This window comes from Dermacentor variabilis, chromosome 1 (genome assembly GCF_050947875.1).
Source record: "Dermacentor variabilis isolate Ectoservices chromosome 1, ASM5094787v1, whole genome shotgun sequence".
Taxonomy (NCBI): Eukaryota; Metazoa; Arthropoda; class Arachnida; order Ixodida; family Ixodidae; genus Dermacentor; species Dermacentor variabilis.
Window position 1 is genome coordinate 136165130 of NC_134568.1, and position 22323 is coordinate 136187452.

At 45.3% G+C, this 22323-nt stretch overlaps 1 protein-coding gene across 1 annotated transcript in view; it reads right to left on the reverse strand.

Annotated features, from left to right (window-relative positions):
- Positions 1-3635: 3635 nt before the first annotated feature.
- The window catches only part of LOC142572109 (uncharacterized), a 35495-nt gene continuing 16807 nt past the window's right edge, over positions 3636-22323 (reverse strand). Inside the window, exons 11-29 of the mRNA XM_075680980.1 lie at positions 21594-21701; positions 21288-21395; positions 20175-20282; positions 18281-18388; positions 17480-17533; positions 17307-17360; positions 16544-16597; positions 16130-16237; positions 15983-16036; positions 15369-15422; positions 14312-14365; positions 13465-13572; positions 12149-12202; positions 11806-11841; positions 11659-11694; positions 11551-11568; positions 9473-9948; positions 6821-7112; positions 3636-3887 (exon numbers count right to left, since the gene is read on the reverse strand). Of these exons, the coding sequence (XP_075537095.1) occupies positions 3750-3887; positions 6821-7112; positions 9473-9948; positions 11551-11568; positions 11659-11694; positions 11806-11841; positions 12149-12202; positions 13465-13572; positions 14312-14365; positions 15369-15422; positions 15983-16036; positions 16130-16237; positions 16544-16597; positions 17307-17360; positions 17480-17533; positions 18281-18388; positions 20175-20282; positions 21288-21395; positions 21594-21701 (2022 nt within the window). The 3' untranslated portion in view covers positions 3636-3749. The remainder of the gene's footprint in view (positions 3888-6820; positions 7113-9472; positions 9949-11550; positions 11569-11658; positions 11695-11805; positions 11842-12148; positions 12203-13464; positions 13573-14311; positions 14366-15368; positions 15423-15982; positions 16037-16129; positions 16238-16543; positions 16598-17306; positions 17361-17479; positions 17534-18280; positions 18389-20174; positions 20283-21287; positions 21396-21593; positions 21702-22323) is intronic.

Sequence of the window (22323 nt, forward strand, 5' to 3'; positions counted from 1 at the left end):
TGTGCGCCCTCGAAGCGTGCACATCTGAAAGTGTTTTCCGACGCGCGGACCGGTTCCTTGGCTCCTCCTTGTCAGACATATTTCTCAGCTGCTGTATACTGGGGCTGCTCGCGAGGCTCTTTCCCTTATGTAGGTAACGTAAAGAATGAATTTTTCGCTCTGTAGATTATAAAAACACAACATACATTGCACTCCTGCTACTTCTTACAAGCTCAATGCCGTGCAGTAGTGCCAAAACATTTAAGCTATGTACCCCAAAATTCCTTGTGCTTTCCAGAAAAGCATGGAGAGGATATACCTTATACTGCATGAGGCGAGAAATGCAGGTGTCGAGCGCAAATGTAATGAGTGAAGGGGCATGCACGAAAATACATTCTTGCTCTGCCTAAGCCCAGCCGACTGAACTGCTGGTGCTCGTTAAAGTTCACTCTCTCTCTCTGGATCGCAGGAAACACGCTACTTTTGCATTAATTTGCTTCAAGGGCGAGCTCTGACACCTTTCTGTCCCATGACACTGACACCTGACACTGTCACCTCACCTCTGACACCTACCTAGGAGCAAGTTCAAGTGAACACGTGAGTTGAAAATCTCTCTTAAGAATGCTGGAACCTGCTTGCGAACACAAAACTACAGTTTTGACACATTTTTGCCCAGTTCAGCAAGCAAGGCGGTAAGGCCACCACTTGTTATTACATGGGGTGAATATCGGTTGGCTGCGCGAGCATGAGCCTGTGAGCCAGCATCATCGTCCAGAAAACAAAACTTACTTTACATAAGGGTGTTTTCTTGTTGGCTTGTGTTCGAAGAGCAATTACACATGATACCGATTGGCGTCTCAATGAAGCATTCGCCGTGCCAATGACCAACTGCGCATGACAGTTACGTACAGGAGCAGTTACGTGAATACTGGTTCTGTTCTGAAGAATGAAATCAAGCGAATCAACTTTCCAAAGAACTGAACCCAGCGGCAAACCATTTGTACGAGAATATGGTGCGTTAAGGGGCTCCTCATGGTATATACCGCCCTCCTTGTCTGCAGAGGAACTGGCATAGGAACATGTGATTGCTATCTATACTATAGAACATGGAGGAAGAAAACGAGCGTGTACCATCAGCGTTTACTAGCTCTCTGTTCCAAAACATACAAGCGCCAACACCTACGATTTCTACCACAGCGAATATTCGCACCACGGTCTAAATCTCTCGCACACTGGTCGCGTTTCCAATTGCGCAGAGTAAATGTACACGATTGTGGAAAGGGGACTAGTACTGATGTCCGGTTTTCGTGGCATTGCTCAAATCGTAATAGCCGCGAGTTAACTGCATACTCAATTATTTAAATGTATTTGCGCGCGTTTGCGCGTTACAGCTTTTGTGCACTCAGATATTAACGCACTTTTCATCTTGCAGTTCTTTGTCGTACGTGACACACACGCCCTTGGGGCAGGGCCGTTTGATTGCTGAATATATAGACTCCCAATTAGGGGTGCGGAAACTCAAGTGCAATGCATCTAAGGTTTAGTAGCAGTTGCACTTTTCAAAATTGCTAATTTCCTCGCGAAGTTCTCGAGTACGATTGTACTCGACAAAACACCTATGGCTCGTTGGACTGCGATGGCGTGAAAGATAAATTCGGAAGGCTCCTTGACATCACTGTGCATCGTTACCACTGAACTGCGTCGTGCTTTCAAGTAAACACTGTTCTCGGTCAAAAATCTATATAAGTAACGTGACGTAACGTAACGTAGCCCTGACGACAATGTTCGCGATGATTAACTACCTTTCAACCCCTCAGAACTGACGACAAAATGTGCTGTGAACATACCCACACTGCTCGGCGTCTCAGCGCAACACAACGAAAGCAGTTTACGCAGGCTCTTCAGGAACTGTCCCCTAATCTCAGCTTCTGCCTTACTACAAGGGCCAAAAGGTCACACTCGATGCGACCCGCTAGATTTGCCTGCAGTTACCAACAGTGAATTTCCAAACAACTGAAGCGAAATGTGTTAGAAGACTGTCGCAAACCTCACTTACAAAAAAAGAAAAAAAAAGAAGAGAAATAGAAGCGTGTACAGCTTCTGACATGAATGTAGATCATGCGGTTGCACACACTTCGCAATAGTTGGGAAACGTGATTGCAACCCTTGGGCGTAAGCCACTGAGTATATACTGTGGAGTTCGAGGAGCCCATTTCGCTTCCTCACCCCGGATCTTTTGTGTAGATTTGACACCAAGTGCTAGGAGGAGCGGGGAAGAGGAGCGGAGTCGAAGGTGGGGGAGAGCGAGACCGGCACTGATTGTCCGCCGTGTCAAACATCCCCAAATCTGGGCCCCCTAACCGTTCTTCCACCGCCCCCCTCCCAGCTCACTGCCCGCCTTTCCGATGCCACTGTGCGCTGGTTTCCGCCTCTTCTCTGACGTCAGCGGCTTGCCTCCTCGTGTGTTCCCTCCTATTCTCCCAAACATAGAAAAGGAGCGCTAGCCCCCTGCCCGTTTGCGGGCCGCGTCATGAACGGGCAGCGCGCTGCGTGCTGCTGACTTCGGCCCCAATTTGCTACCCGCCCCTGGCGGGATTGCGCCTGAGGTCGTCACGCACGCGCAAACGACGCAAGGTTCGGTCCGGGAACTGCTGAAGCCGTGCCGTCTTACTGCCCTCGGCGAAATATAAGCGTTCCGTAGAGGCTTTCGTCTCCGAAAAGTAATCGTATTCTGTATTATCTTGACCGCCTGCGCTTGGCAGTAAACACCAACGGTATCTGGTCGGAAGTTGCAGGCTTGCGCCCGCAACAATGCGAACAGAAAAAAAGCTTTTAAAATAACGGCAAACTTCTTTCTTTGCTGCTCGTGTATATAGTTCGTCATGATCGTAACTCACGTTGGCTTAATTCTTGCTTATTTTCTGCAATTCCTCGCTGAAATAATTCCATTAAAGAAACGAAGCTGTCGATGCTCACTAAAATTTAATTGCTGCTAACTCTCCCAGTCAAGCTATATTACAGCAACGAAGCATCGTACCCTTAATAGATAGTATCCCCGCAGTGCATGTGATACAGCGGTTGCATGGGTAAAGTAGTCTTCGATCGCTGTTGCTCGTGTTTGTATTAATTTCACTTAAGAGCTAGAATGAGTAGCAACATACGTCCACTGTTCTCTGTTAGGGCTTCGATATTTTTTGTTCGATATTAGCGAAATGAAAAGAAATTGTTTAGGCAGTACAGATGACTGCACGTATTTCTCAGTCCTATGGGATGCGCTGCAGTTGGGTTGTCCTTCATTAGTGTACCGCTCTCTTTGTCCTTCTCTCACTTTTATATGCACATGTCCTACGTGCATAAAGAGATCCTTTCTAGCATATAGCTGCGCTTAATGGAATCACGCTTGCGTCCTGATTCGCGCTTTCTATCCGCATTCTACTGTCTTAGGTGATATGGTTTGAAAAGTTGCAACAGATTCAACTTTCTGGAAATATCGTGTTTGTTCCGTCTCTTCAGACTACTTTATTATGAATACAGGCAACTCGTACAGCATGCGTACCGTGTTTTCGTTTTTTTTTTTTTTTTTCATAATGAGAATTACAAATTGTCCCCCAATGGACATTTTTCCCCGCTTGCAATTGTCTCAGAGAATAAAACATCAACTAAAGAGCCGCAATATATTCTGGGTGTCGCGATATTTTTCTCACGGCAATATGTCGCCAACGTCGTTCTACATGCTATTTCTGGGACACCTAGGCAAAAAAAAATTCACTTTATTGAAAGCAAACAGGCCCGATCTCGAATCCAAAGGACTGGTGTTCGCCGCCGAAGTCGGATGGCTGGAAGTCTACAATGGGCAGTGTGGCTGGCTCCTTGGTCTTGAACACGAACACCGTCTTGCCATCCCGGTACTGAAATTGAGGAGTACAATGCTAAATGGAAAAGCTTAAATTTCAAACGGCCTAAATTACCGCTGCTGTCTGCAACACAACACCGTGACACCCCAATTATAAGTTGCTGCTGTCTAAAAACAGAGGCCTTGTAGCTACGACATGAGTCTTCCCTTCCGGCTGTGTCACCGTCCGCACGGACACTTGTTGCACATGTGGAGTGACAGGTGCTTAGACACCAAACGAATAAATATTAAAAATAGCAGTGGTGATCACGTTTTTAAGGTATGCACGTTTGCGTGGACGACTGCTGACTAGAAAATCAGCCAGGCCCACGCTTTTTTTTTTTCAGAAGGAAAGAGAAATTTATGTTGGCACGAATAAGCTGCCGCCTCTCTCCGCATAAGCTCTGAACAAACTAAGTGGCTCCATTGGCCTCGCTTTAAACAACTGGCTCTGCCTGTCGCGCAAAATGACCTTGTCTTGAAGAAGCTCGACTTCACTGAGAAGTAGACATAACAATATCGCGAAACTCTACGAAAGAAAATATACCTGTATTCCACGTATTTATTTATTTATTTATTTATTTATTTATTTATTTATTTATTTATTTATTTATTTATTTATTTCCTTTTACAAACTTCAACTCCGTCCTAAAAGACTTTTTACCCGCCGCACTAGCTCAGCGGCTGTGGCGTTACGCTGCTGAGCTCGAGATTGTGGGTTCGACCCAGCCATTTGGATGGGGGAGGAGTGTAAAAAATGTTCGCGCACCGTGCAATTGGGTGTACGTTAACGAACCCTAGATGGTCAGAATTAATCCGAAGTCCATCATTACGACGACGTACCTCATCATTAGATCGGGCTTTTGGCACGTAACCCCCCCCCCCCCCCAAAAAAAAAAAGAATTGTTTGAAAGCTGGCGTACTGCACGCCGATGCAATGAATTTCTGGAATAGACGTACGTTCGCGTTTACATATCTTGTTTCGCTATGTTTCTAGTCAATGGTCTCACATGCACTATGCCAGTCGCAATCACGACGAGAGCGGGCGCTAAGCATTTAGTGCTATGTGTGATCGCCACAGGCTCCACACCATCCTCTTGTCTTTTCGGTAGATGCGTACGGAATAGCAGCCTTGGTTCATAATAGTTCGCCCCTGCGCCTTTCTGACAAATGAAAAACGATATCGCGTGAATTCTTCTCAATTAACGATAGAAAAGCAAAACTCGATCTAAGTAATTCAAAAAAAAAAAAGCTGTGATGTTGTGCCACGCCAATTCAATGGAGCGCGTCTAGTTTCTCACCAGTTACAGTTCGCGCATTACCGTTTTTCTGGTTTGGTCTGGCTTGGCGAGCGTTTCGGAGCGCAAGGGGCTTCGCACAAGCCCTGTTTGCATTCACGAAAAACGTTGATTACAGTACACGGGGTAAGTTCCGGTCAAGACAGCTCGGCAGCACGTCTGATGACTATCTCATCCATAGCCGCTGAGGAGGGCCGTTCGCGTTTGTCTAAATAAACAACGATTCACTGCCGGAAATACATATTGTTTGCAGCCATGCAGCGTCACAGCAGCCAAAGGCAAGCCCGCTTACGGTATATTTCGCTGATGTCTTTATTATTTTTCTAACGCTTTTTTTTTTCATGTGCCATTCAGCCTTTAGAAATGCGCCCAGCCTGGTTTAAGTGGTAAAAGTTGGGTGTTATTTTTAAAGAGGGAAACCAGGGAGAAATAGGGGATCGTATTGTCTGGCAGCTCAAATCCGAGATTGTTCTGGTAACATTCACGAACGATTAACACAGCCAATGGTATTCTTTTGGAAACAAATGTTTCAAATATGAACAAGTAAAATCGCCCAAAGGAACACATATTGACAAAGATAAGTCAGTAACATAAGCTGCTCGCAACTAATGTTACTGACTTATTTATGCTAATCCTCGTTGGCAGGCATTATCCATACTTTCTAAGGAGACAGCACAGACAAATGCAATAAATAGAGGCGGGCTTGGCGATCCCCTATTTCCTTTGTTGTCTGAACTTCTTGTAACAACGGAAAAAACTACATGGCCAAATTGTAGTGCACACGGGCAAGCTTCGCAAGATATGTGACGCTTTTCTTTATCTTACAAGGATCCTGTTGATGTACATTATAATTGGCACTTTGAGCATTTCTGCGTTCATCCTAGACATATGTCGGACCTTTGAACGTGCCTTAGTTGAGAAAACGCCCTCACAACGTCCCAGCTACGGCTCGCAAATAGCAACGCAGAACAACGTCAGTGCTGCGTTCGGTTCTTATAGCGCATTACAGCCATCTGCGTGCACGCGACGTGAGGCAGATGCGGTGCGCGTCACAAGGCGGGCAGTGTTCATTTGTTTTGTAACACCTACATTGAATCTTACCCTTTACGAAAAGCCGGAACTTCGAGGAGAGATCGAGTTTGGCATGATTTTCATAAAACTTGTTCGGGGTGCAAAAATCTAGAATTATCGGCTTTTAACCGAAAGCGATAGAAACTACATACATATACAGCTGGGGTTGAAATCTATTCAAGAACGTTTAGGTAAAATAAAACAAGAACGGTTGTCTCTTTAGCGATATTAATTTTTTCCCGTCAGCCTGACTCGGGACCATAGCGTAACCTCATGACCATGACTCATGACCACAAGCGGCTTTTGGCTTCTGTTTCGTTGCCTACATTGATCGTGCTTTATCTTCTGTACTTTATGTACTTTGCCGTTTAACCAACTAGCCTGCCGACTTGTGTTGAGTTCTTTTTTTTTTTCAGAGAACAACATCGCAAAGCGAGAATACAAGTAAACCTTAAGAACACGCGTGCACCAGTGAGACGTATCGGGTAGCATCAACTAAAGCACAGCAAATACTTCTTTCGATATGCCGATACCAATAATTTGCAATGTTCCTAAAACTAAATTGTTCGTTCACACGTACCTGGCAGTCATCTACGGGAACAGTTGGGCTGTTTTTCTCGACGCTGATAACAGCAGCGTTGCGGCCCCGGAAGCGGAGCGCGTGAACGTGGTCCTTGGTCCGTTGGCTGTACCAGGCGTTCACGTTGTTACAGACGAAGGTAAAGTTCTGGTAGGCTCCGGTGCTCAGAAGGCCGAGGAAGCGCAGCTGTACGTCGCCAACGGTGCGATAGCCCAGCCTGAAGCCACCCTTGAGTTCGCTGAACCATGACGATGAGCCGTTGTCAGCGGCGTAAGATGAAGGCTTCTCCCACCTGCACATCCGAGATGAAGGAGTGGCCCATAGAAATTTTATGATTTACAATTCGTCAACCCATACAATATCCTGCAAGCAAGCTCTCCTGCGCACTGAAATCGCGCCAATCAAGATGACAAGCTCGATGCTGAAGGTTGCTCGTTCACAGCGCTCAGCGGAAGGCGGCACCAGACAGCGCGTTCGCGCCTCAGTTCCACTCAACTGCGTCGTCCTGCACTTCAGTGACGAAAGTTGTGCGCACGAGGTCTGGCTGCTGCTTTAAGGGACAGTTTAAATGCATTGAGGTTTTAAAGAAGCAGAAAGTTCGACGTCATCTGGAGAGGTTAGCCTTGCGACGGACTTTGCATTTTACTGCTGGAGAGGTAGTGAGGGATGAAAGGGAATGAGAGAAAAAAAGACGCACGTGCTAACAGATAAACGTGCGCGGAATTCATTAGCACACAAGTTTATTTACGAAGTGTCAATCAGACCTGTATCCCGCAGGAATGTTATAATTAAGCGCCATATTGGAATGAAATTCAGAGCCGGGAGCCTGCTACGGTCCAGTAACGTCCTGCAGTGGAAGTTACGCGTCGTGTCGCATCTTTAAGGCCTTCTTCAAGAGAACCCTCAAAATTGCAAAGTATCTTCAAATACAATTTATGTGTTCTAAATGCAAGAAGATCGAAAACGTGAGTTTGGAGCATGTGAAATAAACAAACCTATAGGCCTGTATTACCAATACTTCTCTTGCGTAAGTGTCATTGGCGATTGGTCATGACTGTGGCGATTGTGGAGATATCACAATGATCACTATTATTGGTGTACTGCCTAACGCAGGCCAATGACGAAACGCTCTGACGTAAGAAGCCTTGTGAACACAGGCCATGATGTTCCAAACAGAAACTTAAATAAAAAAATGCTCAGGAAAACTTGGTATACATGTCGTCATAAAGCATTTGTCTCTTGAATTTAACGCGTCACTAATAATAGACGGTACACAAATTCTACTCGGGTCCCCCTTTCTCCTCTTTTTAGTGACATTGAGCAACCAGAGAGCCAAGTGGGCTATAATGCTACCGCTTCATGCTAGTATGCCGGAGTAGCGCACGCGCCCTACGGACCCTGTACGTACAGCTCTCAATGACGGCACGTTGCCTCTACCAGTTTCATTTACTTCCTGTTCATTAAGGTTTTTACTAGAAATTAAACATTCTCCTATAATCATTCGATAGTAAACGAAAGAGTTGCTTTCCTTTCCGCTTTCATCAGAAAGTCCTTGCCCCTATTTTTATTAGCCAATATAAGGTAGGCAGAGGTAATTACAGATATACGTACTATTCTAAATACTTTACACTATTTTTCCGCATAGTCCCCATAACGGTGCAGGCATTTGCTCCATCGCAGCACTAAACTTGAGATGCCCCTGTGGTAGAATTCGTCCGGCTGACTGTAAAACCACCGTCGGACTTCACGGCCTTTTGCGAACTCACAACACCACCACTTTAAACTTCTCAAGGCGAGGCACCTTTTCCCATACGTGGGCTGCATTTCCCTGTGGATTTCGATGAGCGTTCGTCCCTTGCTCCATAGAAAACGAATCACACTTCGTTGCTAGCACGCCGGTGGCGTGTGAAGCACAACCGCCATCTTCAACAACTGACAGCAGCGCCGGGCCGGCCCAAGAAAGGTCCACCACTATATAGGAATGCATATGTGGACTTCGCAATTAAAGCCTTGATTTGGCTAAAAAAAATAGGGACAAAGACTTTCTGATTCGCCCTTATATAGTAGTTGTTTGTCTAAATGTGGGGACCCTCGGGCCGTTCGTGAAGCATGATTCCGTTGTCTTTATCGGCACCCATAGTAAGTACTTCCTCCCTATGGGCTCAGCGACCATTACGTTTCCTGCACCATGTTTCATGGCGACGTTAAAGAGGTTTTTCTTAATGAGTGGTCAGTGGCACAGTGCAGACAGCATAGTCTAGAAAAATGATAAGGGATTAGTTCTTGTAGTAAGTGGCGACGTCGAAAGAAAGGGGTGTCCTAGATTCATTAAGTAGAAACACTATAGCTTGCAACTATTGAAAGGCCCCAATGAACAGTGCTGCTGAAATATATAACACTTGACCACTCTACAAAAACGGGGCCACTCCATACCAGAAGTGTCCGTTAATAGAAATACACATTAGCAAAACGTAAATTAACCTGAATGGCCAAATTTCGAAAATGCGCTCTCCGCCACAACAGCGGTAATGCTAACTAAATCTTGTAAGAGCATTTATAGCCCTCTGAGGACGTTTCCACCCGTGCGGCCTTTTGCATGACCTGCTTGGCTTCAGTCGTGACTATGGCTCAAAGTACACGGGTCCTCCGCACCTGGAAATGCGCACCGAGTCCTCGCCTCCGTCGGCGAACACGCAGGTCTCGCCGCCGGCGCGCATGCCGCAGTAGGCGCGCACTGCGTCGTCCGGCACGCCAAGGTTGGGGTCCACCCAGTACCAGCCGTCGGGGGTGTCCGGGTGCGCAAGCTTCAGGTCACGGCACGACCGGGACGGGTTGGGCTGCGAGCCCACGGGCCTCCGGATATGTTCAATCTCCCGCCGCATGATATACACGTTGGCGAAGATGTGCGTCAGCGTCCGGTTGATCCTCTCGAACGATGCTTCACTAAGCGGTTCCGCTGTCATCGTCGAGTTGTGCTCATCGTCGTCGTCACTGTCACCAGAGGAGACGGCGTGATCGTCTTCGACGCTGCTGTTGTCGAGTTTTTCAAGGCTGCGCTTGAACCTGTTGTGGCGGTCCCTCTGGAACAACATCTCTGGAGGTATCTGGGGTCCCTCGCCCGGCGGGCCCTGTGTAATGGATACGGAATGGAAATCAGGAGCGTGTTTGGCATGTTATGCGGTATGGACACGGTGCGCAAGGCGAAGAACACGAGAAAATCAACGTGCATTTCCCATGTTCACCGAAGTCACTGGTTGACAGCAGCCATCTCTCGTGACGTTTAAGAAGGACGTGAAGGCCGACACCGCCGAAGTGGCGACATCATGACCCTAACATTCTAGGCAATACGCCGTGTCTAAGCAATACGAGCGATCTTTCCTGCACAAGCACGATTGCTTGTGTTGCCACGGCTGCAGTCGTGGCCACTCAGTCATATCAAACTCCATATTTTGTTTCATGGTTATCTAGGCACGTGGACAAGAGCTTCAAAACAAACAGTAATGCATGCTTTTTTTCTTTTAAAGAACAGCGTGTGTTTGGGAAACTGACCCCAATCTTTGTGATTTGATTTGAAATGCATGCATAATTCTAAGTGTTTTTTTTTATAGTTAACATACTTTTTCTTAATTTAAAACGCAGGCCTGCAATGTGGCAGTGCACCACTTAAACATGCGGGCAAAACGATGTTAACTTGAGTAAAGTTCACCAAGAGATATTAGGACACTGCGGCAAAATATTTAGAGCACTAGGCTATATAAGTGGTGCTTGCACATGACGTGGATGCTTTCACTAATCCAAGAAGTCTCCTTCGCAGTCTTGCATTTTACTTCGCTGGTCCACTGCATTTGAGAGGGTATTGGGCTCTATAATTAGGATATTCAAGGTAGCCGCTCTGATGAAGGTTGATTGCTTGTTCAGTCTACCACTGTGTCCACCCTTCGTCCGCATTTATAACAGCTGATCCAATGTGCAGTTTTGCAGCTTCAAACACCTACTTGCAACTAGTATCTACAGTCTTTGCCGTCTGTAGTGATTGGTAGAGAAGTGGATCTCAATCACCAAATGATTTGCTGCTGTTCGGGCAAAGGGCTCCTGATCAAGACTCAGGTAGGCTTAAGTGACCCAGAAGGAAGAGTTAAAGACTAATAAGTCGCAAGGACTGAAATGTTAAGCATTTTATGTCACGCCGCTGACGTTGTCGAAATATACGAGTCAATTGAGAGGCAGTCCAAATCGCCCAGGATGTCGATCCGCCCCATTGAACGCGTTTTCTGTTTTTATTTCTAAACTGAGCTATCGCAGTAACCATCAGACGCAATTCCGCAAACGCTTTCTGGAACAACACTCTTCAGGCGTGAGTTCACTAAAGGTTGCTACTATAAGATTGCGGCTGATATCCCTTATAAAAGTTCTGATTGAAGTTCTATATAGCTTTCCTGCACAATGTTTATTGAAAGCTGTAAGAGCTCAACAGGAACGCTTTAGAATGTGAACAGTGATTTTGCAAGGTTACACTTCAAACTTGGATTACTTATTTCCTCTATAGCATTTACATTTTTGTCATTCAAGAGGTGCAGAAGAGTTATAAGTAAGGTCATCAGACGTCAATCACCCCAATTATATTAAAAGAAAGCGGGGGAAGTTTAAACACAATTTCTCATCGGAAGTCAGAACTAATGGCGCATGCTGATAGCATGCGGCTATGTAGATTTCCGCAACATACTACTTACAGGAGGTCCAATAGGTCCCTGAAAGAGAGCAGAAACTCAAATTAGAAACGAACGCTATAGGCTAGTAATACATGATACGTCTCAAAGAAAAATGTGTTCGTTGCGTACGGGTGGTCCTGTTTCACCCTTCGTTCCTGCTGGTCCCTGTAAAAGCAAAAATAAGTATTATTACGTTGGACGGTAGGGCAAAAGAACAAAAACAACAAAGAAAAAAGAACACCCATGCGCTTATGACCACGTAATTTTCTTATTCACCTGAACACCTTTAGGCCCCGGAATTCCTTCGGGTCCCTGCAAATGGCGTTTCAGAAAATATCAAGAGATTACCCATCCTCCCCAACAGGGCCATTACCCAACGGGTCCATATATCGGACAAAATTCAAAGACCCAACATTGCATAAGCTATTTTTTTTACTACTTGTTCTGTCACGACGCGCTTACAAGCTTAGTCATATCTAGTAACAAATTTCTGATTCCACAGCACATAGTACTATCAAATGTTCAGTGCATAGGATACTGCGGATTCGTCGTTTATAGGTGACCTTACATGTACGCCTTGTCATCGCCACAACCAAAGTGCTCATTTCTCGGCACGTACCGGCTCCCCCTGAGGCCCGTCCGAGCCTTTAGTTCCTTCCATTCCCATGGGTCCCTGAAGAAACAAGAAATAAATAGTGTTAGCCCACATGTCAGTTAGAAAGCCCTTGTAACCATTCGTATATAACGAAAACTACCGCGGCATTTCATGCGAGAATGCAGCGCTGATAATCTTCCTTATTCAGCGATTAATATTTTTAAAGAACATCGACAACAGGGAGTTACCAAAACCTATTATTGAGGTTATGGAAGCGACTGCTTGTCACCATAAATCATACTTGTACGTAACGAATTACGTGTGATCAATTACTCGCAATCCATTACATTTACGGCAGTTGTGTAATTTAACAGTTACCTTGTTTACTCGGTAACGCTCACTGTAATTCAGTTACTTTTATTTCAGTAACCAATTACATGTAACTAGTTATTTTTACTGACGAGGCAAGCTCTAACAAGCGGCAAAGCTTTGAGAACATGAATTCGGCGGGAACTACAGTAGAGTGGCCGTGATCGTGCCACGTAGCAGCCTCGCGGATCTTGAGGAGCTGAGCATTTATTTTCTCATCTCGGAGCTCCACCAAATTCTAGCCGACGAATTGAGCCGGTGCTGGTATGCAGCGTTTAGCGACGGCCATTTATATGACGAAAATGCCGGTAAGTAAAATACGGATGGCTTTTTTTTTTCAATTTTCATTGGCCCAACCGGGAGCGTCTTCTTCAAGTATCGGCAACAATGAAGCCCTGCGCTTCATAGAGGAGCCAGATGCTAACTGTATACGTTAACGAGACCCGTATACGTTACAACACCGCTCTACCACTCAGCGCACACATCGGGCGAGTTTTCAGTGTCGCTGCTGATGTCTTCCCAACACAAACGAGGGAAGACGACTGGCGACATTTTTTAAATGCAATCATTATTGAAGATGAGCAATGTGTGAATAACTGCAAAGGATGCACTGAAAGTGTCAGCCCAGCTGGTTCTGTTTATTGTATCTGTTCAATGTCAATAAAAGCGTGAAAGAATGTAACGTAAAAGTAATCGATCACTTTTAGTAATTCCACAGTTACTTTCGTGGGACAGTAATTAGTAACTGTTATCAATTACAATTTTGAATGAAGTAACTGTAATTTTAATCGTTTCTTTTTTTCTGTAACATGTGAAAATGTCTCGTAAACCAACCGATACTCCTTACAATGATAAAGCTCATATACACACTGAAAAAAATAAAAAAAAGTTGCGTTCACCTGTTGTGACAGAAAGAAGACACGAAGTAAAAGTGAATCAAGTAACAAAAGTACAGGGTGCTTGGTAATGACCTGGGGTCCTTGAGGTCCTGGAGGTCCGGTGTCACCGCGTTGACCTTTCTCTCCCTTTTCACCGGTGTCGCCCTTGACGCCTGTCCTTCCTAGCAGGCCACTGTGACCCTGCATTTTAGCAATATAGATCTCAAGAGTTGAGCCCTAAAGAAACAGCGGGCAGAAATCTGTACGCGTCAGACGCTCCCGACAGATTAAGTCGCTAAATTCTGATATAGCAGTTATATTGCGTTAGTAGGTGGCACATATCTGAAGACGCACACATTGAATTAACACTAGTTACACATAAGTATCTCTGTCCACGTGAAGAACTGGCGGTTACATTTTTTCGAGATTGCGCTCGGCTAATGCCGACCTCGGAATCTCTCGCGTGGAAGTACTATATTCATTCGTGTAAAAAGCGCGCATTTTTTTAATGTTTTTACTTGGCGTGCGCTTTACACGAAACAGGCCTAAACCTGCTCACAGAAGCCTTTAACTGCACGCAGACTGTTATGCAAATTAACACAACGTCTCGACTGGCAATTGACACATTTACAGTCGCCATTCGATTTTGTGAGACACAGATAATGCCGCGAAAGTGTATGCAGAGGCGCTCAGTCCGAAAGAACGAATTGTCGCGATGTTATTGTTGCTTTTTTTTTTAAGTACCAGCACTTTCGAAGCAGTGCTTTCGAAACGAGTGGGGAAAAAATTGTTGGCTGATAAAACGGGCGGGCGCCCACGTTCCAGACTCGTTTACGCCCTTAAACCAAAAGTGAACGGGTCGTGGAAAAAAGAAATCTAGAGAACAGAGTTAGTTTTTCTTGTTCGTCTGACATGGCAGAACTGCTTGCGTGAATCATACCTTGAGGCCCCGCTTTCCTCTGTCACCTTTCATGCCCTTGTCGCCCGGTGCGCCCTAAAAGAAACATTCCAATCAGACAATTAGAGGTCAGGACAAGTCAATGTGCGCATAGTGCAGAAAATATCTATAAGTGGCGTTGTGTAGCACAAAATTATCTTCCGCGATCACATTACTCAAGGTCCCGGGTTATTTATTTATTTATTTATGCGCGTTTATTTTTGGGGCTCGAACGCTGGTTACGATGAATCCTGTCGGATTTGCTTAGTACACTGGAGCGCTGGTTATGTAGGATGTTTTCCGTGTGGTATTGCAAAATTGCGCCAAAAACTCTTTCTTTTGTGTGTTTCTTCTTTTGAAGTGACTGTCTGTAAAGTGTCCGTAGAAAGTCTGTGAACACGCGAAGATTTTTTACATTATATACGTCAGCGCGTGAGGAATGTGATATATAATACTTTTTACCCCTCTCCCCTTTTTTTTTTCCTTCCACTTGCAAGTCCCGGCCTCGCGTTTGACTGAACTGTGAAATTATTGAAACATTTAACTTCGCTAATCATTTTCGTCCATTCCTTTACCAATTCACTAGGTATTTTATGTATTGTTAATATTTGTCAATAAAATTGAATAGAACTCAAAGTTGTGGAGAAGCCGGCGACATATTGTCTATGGTGAACCTTTCCAATTCATAATGAACAAATAAGTAAACAAACAGCGTCGGTGGTTCAGTGGTAGGAAACAAACGAACAGACAAATAAATAATACGGACAGAGATTCAAAGGCGTGGAGATTAAACAGCACTGCGTCCAGCTTCCTATAGATCACACTACGGAAGCAGGAAGAGAGGAAAACTAGATGATAACAGGGAAATATAGACTGTGAATGGCGCTCTGAAGCGTAGAAAAAGGTTCAGCAAAACCGTCAAACGTGGTCGCAGACCCAGGTTGCTTTCAACCTTTTCACCTTTCTGAACACGATATATTTTCTTCCGAGAACGGTCTCTTATATGAACTTGGTTCAGAAAAGCGTGGACAGATACTTTTTGGCTGCTTTATATACGCACCACACTTCCGGGCTGGCCAGGTGGCCCCACTAAGCCAGGCGCTCCAACGTCACCCTATAAAAGAAAATGCGAGCCCTGTAAGAACACGCAACCGCTCGCTCGTTCTTTACACGAAAATTCAAGGGGTACAAATGCACTTATACATGTCAACAGTCAATGGGACGATGAGTAAAACGAGAACAATGTGAATGCAGGAGCCAACATTTCGACAAGTGGACTTGTCTTCTTCAAGGCGACATATGCTTTCCTCGCCACAGTGTGTGTATATATATATATATATATATATATATATATATATATATATATATATATATATATAATCTCCATCTTTCCATCTCCCGCCTTCCCCGTGTTTTCCCTGAACAGTCAACGGGAGCGACTCATGGCATATATTAAGCTTTCTTGTCATTAGCCCTCGCAATCGCTAAAAAGCCGAAATACCTCTCCCCTGAGCACTAAAACCCAGCCCACATACTGTTCCACATTACTATATAACAACTCCTTAAGGCTCTCGTGCACACCTGGCAACCCCAAAATCGCCGCATCCGAACCGCGTTCTCTTGAAATCAAAACAGCTTCCACGAAATTATGACGCACAACGTTGGCATACTCACTGCAGGGCCCGGTGACCCTCGCAGGCCGGGTGCTCCCGCTGGTCCGGGTGGGCCCTGCGATAAGAACCGAGAAACGTTAATTTTCTCACGTGATAATCGATTCCCGAATAGCAAAGTTGGAACGACCAAGAAATAGGAAGCTCTAACCGGTGGTCCTGTCGGGCCCTGTAGTCCCAGTGGCCCCATCTGGCCCTTGTCACCTTTGTCTCCCGGAAGACCGACGTCCCCTTGGAGGCCCGCTGGACCCATCGGGCCCTGGGTCGCAGGTGGAAGCGACAGTGAATGTTTAGTGACGCAGCAGATAACACCACATCGTTGGGCAGCCGTAGTACACAGTGAGAGGACCCACTTATCTTCCACCCGAGGAAGAGCATATTGCAGCAGCAAAACTAAGTGCAATTCACTTAGCATACGCGACAAAGTTTTTTGCATTAAAAAAAGAAGAAACTGAGTAAAGGAACGTTTACCTAGCGTGCTAGACAGAGCAGAGTGCAAATAAACGAAATGGGTGCATGGCCCCCCGGCACAGGAAATATTTCTCTAGAGCAAGTGCAGCCTTACCTGCTTTCCAGGTGCTCCGGGTGTTCCCATCTTGCCCATTTCGCCTTTTGATCCCTGAAAAATGCGAGAAGATTAAGATTATCCATTACTCCCGCGACAATTCCGCAACGCAAAAAAATAACTGAACAACGCAAAAGACTTGTAAGCCCATCCGGAGGATAACAGCGTTATAAAAGTGTTGAGGCATAACGATGATCTATTAGGTGCGTTAAAGCGCATCGAAAAATACCAAACAGTACCCGTAACGAAGAACCTATTTCGCAACGCTGCCTATACGTAACGTGCACACTGAGATGGACTTTTGTGCTGAATGGATGTTTTCCTTGTGTCTAAATCGTTTTACTCGCTAGTTGTTTGGGGTCTCGTTGTGTTCCGTAATAAAGTAAAGTAACACTGAAAGAACAGTTCCTTCCCCTTTTCCGTAAAGTGCCCCCAAAGTTATTTTTAAAAAAAAGAAACCGGTGATAAAAGTAGAAGTAACGCTATAGTCCCAGGCAGGCCTAGCTTTGAGAAAAACTATCGATAATTGCACAGCCTCTCTTTTAGCTGGATCGCCAGCTAAAATGACATTACAGTCCAGCTTCCGAAAAGCAAAAAGGAGCTCTGTCAGCCCATAACCACCAGCCCACAATTCCAGAGATATCATGAGGTCAGGAATTTATATTGCTAAAAAAGTGAGAAAAAGAAAGATATCGCGGCACCAACCTTTCACGACGTGTTCGCAGGACAACAACAACAAAAAAAAAATGGGTCAGAAAATTACCATAGGGCCAGGCTCGCCTGGCTGGCCGTCGACTCCGTCAATGCCTCTTTCGCCCTTTAAATGATAAGAAACAAAAGAAAATATGAGCAGGTATGCATGCTGTTAGAAAAAGAAAACCATGATAAAACGAGACTGACCACGACGCGCCCAACCAGCGCATTTTGTCATCTCACCTTTATCCCCGGCAGCCCAGCTTCACCCGGAGGCCCCGGAAAGCCCGGAGGACCCTGCAATTAGTTTCAGAGAGAAATAAGTGCAAACGACTCTAGGACGGACAATCGCTACTGCACGGTAGATTGATAAACATACTGAACGTACGTACATGGCTGTCACCAGTAAAAAAAAGAAACATGCCAGCAGGCGTTTTTATCCCTTCCCATGTTTTCTCTCTTTGTCTGTCTGTGTGTGTGTGTGCATGTAGCTTAAGATGGCGAGAAAGAGAGGGAGAGTAAAGTTCTTATTCTTCATCAAGAGAAGTGTTCTTCGCCTTTGGTGAGCAGAAAGAGAAAGAAAAACACTTATTAGGATTGAAAAGCTGGGATGTCGGCTTTAATCAAAGTTCTGACCTACTACTCAGAATTGGGAATGGGATATATGAGTAAAATGATAAATATTGGAAAATATTGAAGACGGGGATGAAAATGGTCGTAAATGAACATGAACCGCGCAGACTTTTCAAAATCTCAACTTCTGGCCACTCTCGTGCGAGGATCTGAGGATAGACTTTAGAATATCGCGGTGACAGTGAGAGTCCGTCCAAAAATCCCAAGAGAAGCATTTCAGACAAAGGTTTATCGATGAACTTCGACAAAAGCTCTGACAGTGACTGTATTTGCCCAGAATTGCGGCGTAAAGACGCACAAAGTGCGCAACACGCGCCCTGCAGTCTGAAATACGCCGCGCTCCTCGCGCTCTGGACGAGAATGAAATCGATACACAGACAAAGAAGGTCAAGGAAAACAGCATCGACTCACGGGTGAGCCTTTCGGCCCTTCGAGCCCTGGAGGTCCCTTGACACCAGGCACGCCCTGAAGACCGGGCTTCCCTTCTTCGCCTTTTGGGCCCGGAGGACCTCTTGGTCCCTGAAACGGAAAAATCGCCACTTACGTGCAGGACAATGCAAATTGTCCGGCATGCAACATACGCACACTGCGCTGTACGTGTACCTCATAGTATCAACGTTCATCGTTGACGTAACGCTAGACGCCTTTGAGTGAAATGGCAAACTTCAGTTCTATTCGATGTCTCCTTTCAGATTAAGCTTGCCGCAACATCGTTTTTCACTCGAGATGTGTCTCTCACTCGCCTTTGCAAAGGATTTCTTTGCGCTCGTTCTTTGCGGTTTCTAGACCGAGTCGAAGCGTTACGCTTTTAAAAGAAATTATAATTATCCGACACATTGCTTATGTATACATTAACCACTGTAGCTCTGTCTATAACATCAAGCGCGTCGAGAACGGCCTTGCTAGTCTTTGACTATTCTCGCCTCACAACACCCGTGATGCGAAATTGACGTAGTAGAAGGAATACAGTCCATCACAATCTAGGCTAGAATAAAGTAGCCATTCGAGCGTCGTCTGTTACAAGCGTCGCCCCTCCTGCTAAGCCCTACCAGCAGCAGGAATGATTTCAATCGGCAGTAATAGTCTCTATAGTATACGAGCATTATACTGTCGCTATCAAACAGAGAGATCCCAACATACTTTGCGTTTTATTTATTGCTGTGCTCGATGCTTTCGAAAATTGTTCTGTTCTAAGTGACTACTGCTAAACAATGAATGATGTAGAATATGCCAGCCAGAAGCCAGTGAAGAACAATTTCTTTTTTTTTCTTTAGCCGAGAAAGTGTAGTAGTCAGCTTACACTTGCGTGTGCGCGTCCAAGTAACCCGCCTGCCTTTCATAAATTTTGCACTTATCTTCAAGCTAAATAAAAACATCCATTTAACTTCAGGCAGCTTCAGGCTCTTGTGAAACTTTGGCTTTCCGGAAAAGCTTTGAAAATCCAACGAATAAAATCACACATCCGCAATTTCCAGTAAGGTATGAGACCGGGCTACTTGGCGTTCCATCTGGTTAAACAGCGCGAAACGAGATAAAGGACGCAAAAAATGGGGACGTTGACAGCACTTGCCTACGTCTCTCTTTTTTTCGCGTCCGTTGTCTGGTTTCACAATGTTTAACATGACGCAGTTTCCAGAAGGAAAGTACAACCTGCGGACAAGAGGATGTCTGCAGCGGGTTACACTGCAGAAGCAAAGAAAATGTTTTCCAATGTTTCGCGAAGCGTCTGTGCACGGATATTTCTAGTAGTCGTTATGCAAGAGAAAGGGGACTGAAGGAAAATATTTATTACTTTTATGGATTAAGTGTTTCCGTGAATCAATACTTTCTTTTTCTTGTTTAGAGGATTTTCTCGAGCAGAGAGTGCTACCTATACTCAAGACCAAAGCGGTCATATCACGGGTGAATTCCAGAGCGTCCTACTCCAGAAATGGCTGTTTAGCAACCGTACGCGATGAACATGATGGAATTTCAAGCAGAGACACCCTTTTATCAATATACACAAAAAGTGAACCGACTTTAGGAAAGCGCACTATTGGAAACACAAGACTGGATAGCAAGGGAACCAGGAAGAAACTAAATATTATAATAAATTGAGTTTCTCGGGTGGCAAGCCGGAAATGTTAGATGATCACGGTGTCGGGCACACGCACAAGTGCAATAACTGCCCAATTCTGCTTCTTTCTGTCTGCTAATCTCCACGGCACGTATGTGGTAGTGGTTACATTTGAGAAAAACAGTGCTGAAGAAGCAAGAAACAACAAAATGACAATGAGCGCATCGAACAGGCACTTCCAGTACGCACCAGTTCGCCGTCTTTGCCCGGAGAGCCCGGAAGGCCGGGTGGTCCGTCGTCACCTTTCTGACCCTGAGGACCTTCGGGTCCTGGGGAACCAGGGATGCCTTCGCCGCCCTGTTTAATTGAAAATTTGCGTGGTGTTGCGCTTTTACAAAACTGCCTTGTTTAAAGTAAATCCTGTACCAAGACACATTTTAATGAGCTAGAATATGTGAGTTCATTGTTTGTTGGCGCAAATCCGTTGAACACCGCTACGCGAAATAATCGCACATCGGCTTAGCACGCAAGGGTTCCGAAACGTGCACCACTCTCACCGCAAACAATCACTTTCTGAAGTCAGACAGCGATGTCTTAGGCTTGCGTTATTGTGTGCTAATGCAAAGGGCCATTGATTGCCATAATAAACTTCCTATGCTAGATTTAAGAAACATTTCGACTTAAGTGACTTAAGTGTTACAATAATGAAAGTAAGAGCGTCGACAGCCTTTCTAAAGCAAGGTTTTCTTTGCCGTTTTGCAGCCCTTTGTAAAATAATGTTCCTCTTTAAACTCATTCTCTTCAGAATGCTTGGGTATGTGCCACCTGTAACAGAAACGATATAAAATCCGTAAATGTAGCTAGACATATGTTGAAATTCTCTGCGTATGCACCTGTTTTCACCATTCTTCCCTCGACAAGCATCATACATCGTCTTCGGCTTCGTGACATCACTGAGTGAACGTTTCACAGCATAGTCATTCACCTGATTTGGTGTTTGATTTCCGTATATCTTGGGAATGGTGTAATGCATAGACACCGACATTGAATGAGAATAAACTTGTCGGGTGCATAAACATAAACATCGCATGAGATTACACGTTGCACGAGATTAAGGTAAACACAAATTTTGTAGGCATCGCATTTTGTTGTACAGCATTTAACTAACCATCTGATTAAAGCTACGCTTCACGTAGATTCCAACATTTTCGCCGGATCTGCATATTGCGTTGTTGTTGTTTTACTTTGACTTTAGCAACCTATCTTGGTCATACTCCTGACACACACTCTACTACGAAAGCCCAGGTGCCCAACAAGCGAGCATTCAGCAGAAGCTTAGGACAAAGGCACCGAGGCTCTCACCTTGGCTCCTGCAGGGCCTTGCTCGCCCGGCATTCCCGCCAGTCCAGGAGGCCCCTTTTTGCCTACGTCTCCCTTGTCACCTTTCCCACCGCGGGGACCAGGAAGGCCCTGTAGAGCCACGGACACGTTCGACACCAGTATTCGACAGAGAAAGCTCCTCCGTTGTTTATAAGCAACTGGCGATTATTAACGCTGGCACACAATGTTCTCCCTAAAGCTTTACTGACTAAAAAAAAAGAGCATTAGCCTAGAAGGGAGGTTTATACCACACGTTACTCGTGGAGCATGGATCACGAAAAGCCTTACCTGTGATCCGGGGGCCCCGGCAGTGCCAACGGCTCCGATGGGACCATCCTCTCCTTTGCTCCCTCGAGGTCCGGCGGGACCCGGAGGACCTGGTTCGCCTTCTGCGCCCTGCACGGTGATGGTGGGCGAAGGGGAAGGCTCGTTGACAGGCCAAGCTCATGCTGCTCGTTCAAACAACGAAGTGTCTTCAAAAAAATAAACATTAATGCGGCCAGTGGTTCTGCAAATATTAAGTCAAGCAAAATGAACTTATGAAGCAGCAGGTAGCTCACCTTTATCGAAACAAGAACCAAGGGTTTATTCAGCCTGGCTAAATTTTTTTTCTGTATTCCGCACACGCCCTATTTATAGTCTCGGTCGTTAACGGCGTGATAAAGGAAATCCACGGCTTGCACGAGTGAATTAAAGCCTCATACCACCTACCAAGGTGGATGTAAGTAGGGAAATTACGTGGATTTCCAGGCTTCTGCTTACATCTGAGGAACATGTACATTGTAGCACTGACTCCTAAACAGCATACAATACGGCATATCGAAGCCTATAGGTGGTATGGATGGTGGCAGCGCAGGTCATTGCATTCAATTTATGACGCTTGAGTATAGCCACTGACTTACTGTATGCGCTCATGCCGCACAATGCATTCACTAGAGATATAAATCATTAGTTAGAAATATCTTACTCCTGTAAAAAATTTTATTATCTACTGTCAAAAAAGTACTACCTGCAGTTA